Raw genomic sequence first — 8,927 nt, forward strand, 5'->3', positions numbered from 1 at the left:
GCTACGCGTCCTTAGACATTTTTCAAATAAAACTGTGCTTACAGTGGTTCCAACTGTCACTGGCCATGGTTACACTTGACTGGATTAGATTTAAAGTATTCAACATTGTTTTACCAGAAGATTCAATGACTCTTTAATGAAGCTGTATAAACTAAAGTCAGGACTTCCTAAATGTTCTACTATGTTAACAAATATCAAAGATTTCTTTATGTTGTCTTTTGTTGTTGTTTCTCTTTTATTGAAAATAGATACTTTTCTCACCAATATATCCTGATTACAGTTTTTGCTCCATCTACTCCCACCCAGTTTCACACACACACACCATCCCTCCCATTTGTATCTACCCACTTTCTGTCTCTCACCAGAAGACAGTCAAGCCTGGCAGTGGTGACATACGCCTTTAATCCCAGCACTCCAGAGGCAGAGGCAGGAGAATCTCCAAGAGTTTGAGACCAGCTTGGTCTCCAAATTGAGTTCCAGGACAGCCAGAGCTGTTACACAGAGAAACCCTGTCTCGAAACTCCCACTCCCCACCCCCACAAAAAAAGAAAGAAAAAACAGTAAGAAGACAAGCAGTCGTCTAAGGGATAATAATAAAATATAGTAAGATAAAACAAATCTAAGATATCAAAATAGGGAAAAAACAATAAACAAGAAAAAGAGACAAGAAAAGGCACAAAAAATGAATATAGATACAGAGACCCACATAGAGAAATCAAGGTTGAGTATTTTTAAACAAATATCAATGAGCAAAAGCACTAAGTATTCTCTTCTTTGTATTCCCCTTTCCATTCATCCTCTCACTGACTCTTGAACCTGCACAGGAATTTCTTCTTTTCAGTAAGGCATTTCTAACACTCTCTCCACCCAAATAACTTGCTCACCCAGAAATTTAATCTTCAGCATTGTGCTTACTCACCATCACATAAAACACATTCTATTAGTAAAATTTGCTGATAATATGTCTAATTATGGAGAAGACAGTTTCTATGAGAGCAGAAATTTTCTTTTCTTCTAAGTATTCTCTTATTAAGAAAAAATGTTTTATTCATTTTTCATACCAATCAAAGATCTCCCTCATTCCTCCCTCCCCCTCCAGCCTCCCCCGCTTTTCACCCCCATTCCCTCCTACAGGAAGGTAAGGCCTCCCATGGGGAAGTAGGTCATACTTCCATAGGTCCATACCCCTCACACTGCCTCAAGGCTGTGCAAGCTGCCCCATCATAGGTAGTGGGCTCCAAAAAGCCAACTCATGCACCAGGGATGGATTCTGATCCTACTGCCAGGGGGCCCCTTAAGCAGATCAAGCTGTCTCACTATGCCTAGGGCCTAGTCCAGTCCCATGCAGGCTCCACAGCTGTTGATCTAAATTTCATGAGTTCCCACTAGTTTGGTTTGGTTGTCTCTGTAGGTTTCCCCATCATGATCTTGATGCCCTTGCTCATAGAATCCCTCTTCTCTCTCTTCGACTGGACTCTTGGAGCTTATTAGCCTGGTATTTGGCTGTGGATCTCTGCATCTGAGAGCAGAGATTTTCACTCCAGTCATCAATTACTACCTTTGATGACTACCGCATAGAACATAATTTGTACTTATCAAATACTTGTTCTTTTGTCCTAGAAATATAACAGCAGGGCAATGAGTTGGATAGATTTACTTTATACCCTGGAAAGCAGAGTTAGCATCATATTGTCACAATCATCATGGCTAGCTTTTACTGAGGATATACAGTGCATCAGACAACAGGCTACACATTTTCATTTTATTCCTTCATCTAAGACTATCATCATTAAAAATAATCTGAGATTCTCAATTTTGAGACTTGGTTGTTAATGAAATCTTCTGTTTCTTTCTCATGGAAAGTCTTATCAGTGGCATCTAGATGTTTGAGGTGGACTTCGTTAACATGCAATGTGTGACAATCAAGTGCCTTGAGAGCCCAGCACAACTTAACCAAGAGGAGATGATGTAAAGGCTTACACTCAACACATCAGGATTCTCTCATGACTCTGATGTCTTAACTCTGTTCTCTTTGCTCGTGCACAGCTTCCTTGAGAGTTCTTCCTCCCTGAGATGCATAAACATCCACTTCTGTGTTGTAAGTCCTGATGAATGTAGAAGAGGGACTACTTGCATAACATTAAATCTTTCTCAGTATTACAGATCTTGAAAGTAGGACCTCTTTAGGACTATTACTCAGGAATCATTTGCATTTAATTGTACTATCTGTTTCTTTAATATTGTTTCTTTTCTGCCCATTTGTTATACAATACATACCCAGTCAGACCTCGTCCTCTTCCATTGTGCAACCAGACTTCACAAACATTTCCCCCATCTTTCTTGGTACACCTGACTGTTCAGAGTGCTAGGGTAGGGGGGTAAGTGGAATTGTGCTTTTGGGCATTCTCTTCAGAACAGAGAAAAGCTTGGACATGTATAAATACATAGTGTAACTCTCATTTAATGGGAAAAAAATCAGGATTCTTCTAAAACAACTGTGAACTCAGGTAGTCAAAATTATTTTACACATTTTTGGAGAAGACTGATGCTTGATGTTCAACAGTCACAACAAATATAGAGTCTGGAAACAAACAAGATTTTTATTTAGAGTACAATAAGCATATAACATAATGTATGGAAGTTTTCCCCACCTTACTGAATCTTGACTTCCCAATGTGCAGAAGAATGATCTGGGGAAACTGGACAACTGTTCGGGAATTTATTCTTGTGAGCTTCTCAGCATTGTCCTATGAGCTACAGGCTCTATTATTTCTCTTGTTTTTGATCATTTACCTAGTCACACTCATGGGCAATGTTCTAATCATCCTGGTTACTACATCTGACTCTGCCCTGCAAAGCCCTATGTACTTCTTTCTCAGAAACTTATCCTTCCTGGAAATAGGATTCAACTTGGTCATTGTTCCCAAAATGTTGAGTACTTTGATACTCCAAGACAAAACTATCTCCTTCCTTGGCTGTGCCACTCAGATGTATTTCTTCTTCTTCTTTGGGGCTGCTGAGTGCTGCCTCCTGGCCACAATGGCATATGACCGCTATGTGGCAATCTGTGATCCCTTGCGCTACCCAGTAATTATGAGCCGCAAGTCTTGCGCCCAGCTGGCAGCTGCCTCTTGGTTTGCAGGGTTCCCAGTGGCCACTGTGCAAACCACGTGGATTTTCAGTTTCCCTTTTTGTGGCCCCAACAGGGTGAACCACTTCTTCTGTGACAGCCCGCCTGTCATAGCCCTGGTTTGTGCTGATACTTCACTGTTTGAACTGGAGGCTCTAACAGCTACTGTACTATTCATCCTCTTTCCTTTCCTATTGATCCTGGGTTCCTATGTCCGAATCCTCTCCACCATCTTCAGGATGCCTTCAACTGAGGGGAAACACAAGGCCTTCTCCACTTGCTCCTCCCATCTCCTGGTTGTCTCCCTCTTCTACAGCACTGCCATCCTCATGTACTTCAGGCCACGCTCAAACACCTCCCCAGAGCACAAGAAAATGGTGTCGCTCTCCTATACAGTCGTCACTCCCATGTTGAACCCCATCATCTACAGCTTAAGGAATAATGAGGTGAAGTCTGCACTGAGGCGGGTCGTTGGCAGAGCTCTGAGTCCTCGGAAACTGTGACTGACTTGGACAGGAACTGGCCAGGGCACAGTGGAAGGACAAAACAAAGAACATTGAGTTCCCCAAGTGTCCAATCTTTTAGGGGACACTGTGTACCTACTGAAGTTTTGGACTCTCCACTAGGATCCATTTGAGAATGAAAGAACACAGAAGCTAAAGGAAACTGCAGGCTGACTCTGAGACTGGCCTACTAAGTTCCCTGTGGTGTTCCTGATTACTTCAATTAGGATCCTCTGAAAGCTAACAATTTCCTACAACTCATCATATATATATTTATATATATAAACTTTAATCCTAAAATTCTTTAGCCAGTTCATTTTAGAATCTGTTTTACTTCCCTCAATTTGCCCCAACACACTAGCTACATATTTTAAAAGGACCTTCATCAGTCAGTTAAAATAATTATACTAGTCAATCAAATAAATGGTTTTCATTCATTATTTTCAATTGATTTTTCACTTGCACCCACAATTTGACTCTGAATTCCACATCAGAGCAAATCTAGCCCCTGAACACAAAGTCTTGAACAAAACCAACTTTCATCCTATTGAGGAAGAGGAGCAGTGAAAAGGTATCTTAAACCTCCAGGGTTTATGATAGTTGGCAGTTAAAGAGCTCTGCCTCTGCTGCCAAAGGTACAGTGGGTCTCATTTGCAGAAAGAATATTCCACATTTAAAGCTCCTAAATATCATATGCTCTGCACAGAGAACCACAAACAATCCACTGACAGAATGAACAACTCTTGGTAGGAAGGGTGCACAGACTCTCCAACTAAGGATAAGTACAGGATTGTGGGGACCTGTTATACATAACCTAGAGGGTTTTTTTTTTTTTTTTACTTTTGACTTGTTTTTCTGTGCCTTTATTGGGATTGGATGAAATCAGTTGTCCTTTCAAGACTGTACATTTGACCAACAGAGGAGCCTTTCTTCCCGGTGAACACATACAACTCTGGAATTTCAGCAAATAGCAGCCTTAGTATAATAGCACCATACATGTGTGCAAACACATTCCTGAAAACTCATTGATCATGACAGGGTAAATAGTGTTTACTGCAGATGCATTTTCTCTCCACTGATTCTGTGAACTGCCCTACCACTTTCTGTCATGAGGAATTGGAACCACTTATTTTGTATACAAACTGTACTTCAGCATTTGATAATAAACCCCCCAAATAAGGAATAATAGGAGTAAAACACATTATTTACTACAGAATATATATTAACTTTCAACAATAACATGTATATGTAAGAACATGCTTTGTATAATGTACAAAATTTAACAACAGACATATCAAAAACAATGATACATATAAAATATACACATATTAGTGCTAATTTTTATTTGTATATTGATTACAATAAAACACCTCTGTATAGTGTTAATGGTCCAATAAGGACAAAACTGTACTAGTGTTCAGGCAATCCCTTTTTTAACATGGTGCTTGGTGTTAAATTCTGGGCTTGATGTCAAGCCCAAAGATAATACAGTTTATTAGCAGTAAATTACTCTGTAGCAGAGAATCAAAATTGTATTCTAAAAGGAAGTTATAAGGGGTAAAAGGTTGAGCTGGTTAAAAATTAAGGCTGTGTCAAAGGCATCAGTGCCAGCTATGTGGCCCAATAAGGGGTGCTGCCACCATGACTGGCCACAAAGTCATTTTTCTGCACAAGATTTATTCTGCAAATATTTCTGTGAACCCTTTACATGCGTGACCTTACTCTCTATCTCTGCATTTAGAATCTCATCTATGTCTTGTCAACAGAATAATTTTGTGAAAAAAAAATAGGATTGGTAGATAGCTAAGAAATAGAGTACATTATAAAATACTATAGAAAATAACTCCTGCCTATGTCAAGGGGTTGAAGAGAATGCTCTGGCACAAAAGCCCTTGCATGCTCCCTTAAAGAATCATGTCCCAAAGTTCTATCCACTGGGCCTTGAACTTCAAAAATTTCAACCATTTGAAAATCACATGGCTGAGAGACGGATCAGCATGCAAGAGTTCTTACTGTTCTTTCAGAAGACCTGGATTCCATTCTCAGCACCCAGTGTAGCTTACAACCCCTGTAACTCCAGTTCCATCGGACCTGATGCCATCTTCTGAGTCTCATAGGCTTCTGTACATACGTCATACATACAAATTCACACAGGCACACATGTAAGCTTGTGAAAATATGCACAGGGGTGCCCACACAAAATCTTTGAAAAACTTGAACATTGGGGAATGAAACCCAAACATAAAAACATGTGCCTTACCTGATACTTAGAAAGTATAAAATAAAAAGTAACTAATATGGAAAATGCATTCAATATAACCACTATTAAAAAATTCAACATGGACAGGGAAGTGGGTTGGCTAACTCTAGATATTCACCTTTTCCTCCTCTCTTCTAAATTCATTCCCACAGTCTTATTGTCTGTTGTGTAGCAGACCCCCTCTGCAGCCTCCCTTCCCCCTGACCCCAGCTCCAGTGTATCATACAGATATCATCACCAAATTTTCTTCCCCCAACTCATCCCAGTATCCCAGCCTCTAGTTCCATCAGGCATTCCCTTGAACCCTGATGGACACTCCAGCCAGGGAAGCAAGTAGGCTAAGTGCAGATCTTCACCCCCTACTCTTTTCCTCCAAATCAAACCCCCAAGTCTCACTTCCAGCTCTGTAGCTTAACACTTACTGCCACAGTCCCTCCTCCAATCTTCAGTGAATCACGCAGATCTTCTCCTCTAAACTTCCTTCCCCTTACTCATCACTTTATCCAAGCCTCCAATTCCAGCAAGAATTCCCTGGGAACCTGCCACCCAAGACTGCCAGAAAAGCAAATAGGCCATCAAAGCAGGTAGGCAAGTTTTAGATCTTCACTCTCCCGGTCTTCTGCATATGCAATCCCACAGTCTCATGCCCAGATTACCTATTGTAGCCTCTCCTGACTCAGCTCCCATTACCAGGGGACTAAAGCAGATCCTGGTAGAACACTGTAGGAGAATATTATTGTAAGGTGTGTTACTATTGTTTATGTTGTGTTTGTTTAACTCTGTGAAGCTATCTATGTTTCTGTGCCTGTCTAACACACCTGATCATCTAATAAAGAAAAGAAGAGCCAATGTCAAGGCAGGAGAAAAGACAGGAGGAGCTGGCAGGCAGAGTATATATATATATATATGAGAAAACTGAAGTGGAAGGACTAGGAGTCCTGAAAGGAGGAGGACTTGAGGGGTCAGCCACCCAGCCAGCCAGCTACACAGCAAGCCACAGAGTAAGAGTAAGATTTACAGAAGTAAGGGAATAGGAAAATCCCAGAGGCAAAACACAGATGGGATAATTCAAATTAAGAAAACCTGGCTAGAAACTAAGCCAAGCTAAGGCCAGGCATTCATAAGTAATAATAAGTCTCCATGTGTGAATTTATTTGGCAGCTGGGTGGTAAGCCCACCCTCAAAAAAGAGTAAAAACCACTAAAAACAGAACACCCTGCTTTTCTCCCTTCTGTGGGACCCAACCTCATTACTACTAGTCAGCCTGCAATGCCTAGAAACACATTTTACCTGGAACGGACAGTGGCCACATCAAGCAGGAACTCAGAGAATTCTCTAATAACTACTACACCCTTCTAAGACTAGAAAGGGCAACAGAAACCAGGGAATAAAACACCTACCTAACAAGGATAAGACCAGAATCAGCACCTAGATTCATAATCTTCCCCAAACCAGATGCCTACATGACAGCATAAAAACACAATCATGACAGCCAGGACAATATGTCTCCACTAGAACCCAACAACCCTACCATAGTAGGTCCTGACAACTGCAGCACAGCTGACATACAAGACAAACACTTTAAAATACCTTTTATGAATATGATAGACCTCTTAAAAATTAAATAATAAATAACTTAAAGAAATCTATGTAAACACAATAGTAGAAGGAAATGAATAAAACTATTCAACACCTAAAAGTGCAAATAGGATCAATGAAGAATAAAACCAAAACATGAGGGAAATTAGGAAATAAAAAGTTTAGTAACTCAAACAAGAACCTCAGAGGCAAGCCTTGTCAATAGAATACAAGAGATGGAAGAGAGAATCTCAGGTATTGAAGACACAACAGTAGAAGAAATGGGTACCTCAGCCAAAGAAAAATGATTAATCTAAAAAAAAAAAAAAAAAATACTGGCAGAAAAATAATCCATGAAATCTGGGACACTATGAAAAGACCAAATCTAAGGATAATTAGAGTAGGGGAAGGAGACAAAACTCCAGTCAAAACACAGAAAATATTTTCAACAAAATCATAAAGGAAAATTTCCCTAAAGAAGGAAATGCCTATCTTGGTACAAGAAGCATATAAAATGCCAAATAGATTGGACCAGAAAAGAAAGTCCCTTGGACACAATAATCAAAACATATGAAACAAAAAAAAAAAAAAGAATATTAAAAGCTTCAAGGGGAAAAGACCATGCAACATGAAAGCAGACCCACTAGAATAAAATCTGACTTCTCAATGGATATCTTGAAAGTCAGAAGGGTCTAGACAGTTGTTCTACAAACTCTTGGAGACCAAAGATGCCAGCAAAAATTTCCATCAAAATAGATAGAGAAAACAAGACATTCTATGATAAAATCCAAATTTAGGCAATATCTATCCAGCCCTGCCAAAGGCACCAGAAGGAAAATGCCAGGTTAACCATGCCCCAAAATGCACAAGGAATAAATAATCCCAGATCAGCAAATCAAAAGAGGGGAAATATGCACACACACACACACACACACACACACAGAGAGAGAGAGAGAGAGAGAGAGAGAGAGAGAGAGAGAGAGAGACAGACAGACAGACAGACAGACAGACCAAAACAGCAAAATAATAAGAATCAACAAACACTGCTCATTGATATCTTTCAATATTAATTTTCTTAATGCCCCAATGGGAAAAAAAACAGACTAATAGACTGTATTCCAAAACAGGATCCATTCTTTTCCTGCACCTAAGAAACACACCTTAACATCAAATGATAGATACTGCCACAGAAAAAAATATGAAAAAGATATTGAAAGCAAATGGACCTAAAAATCAAACTGATGTAGCCATTTTATTATTAATATCTGACAAACTAGACTTCAAATCAAAACAATCAAAAGAGATAGGGAAAACACTACATACTCATCAAAAGAAAAATCCAGCAAGATGATTTTGCAGTTCTATGCACCAAACATAGGCACCCAAGTTTGTAAAATAAACACTACTATAGCTTAAACCACATATTGACCCTTGCACACTAACAGTGAGAAACCTC

General features: G+C 39.7%; 1 protein-coding gene across 1 annotated transcript; it reads left to right on the plus strand.

The window, feature by feature from the left end:
- The first annotated feature begins 2,685 nt into the window (after positions 1-2,685).
- LOC118571945 (olfactory receptor 10A4) lies at positions 2,686-3,633 on the plus strand. The gene has a single exon (XM_036171317.1). It carries the CDS (start codon positions 2,686-2,688, stop codon positions 3,631-3,633), a length of 948 nt encoding a protein of 315 aa, XP_036027210.1.
- The last annotated feature ends 5,294 nt before the right edge of the window (positions 3,634-8,927 follow it).

Source organism: Onychomys torridus, chromosome 1, assembly GCF_903995425.1.
Source record: "Onychomys torridus chromosome 1, mOncTor1.1, whole genome shotgun sequence".
NCBI lineage: Eukaryota > Metazoa > Chordata > Mammalia > Rodentia > Cricetidae > Onychomys > Onychomys torridus.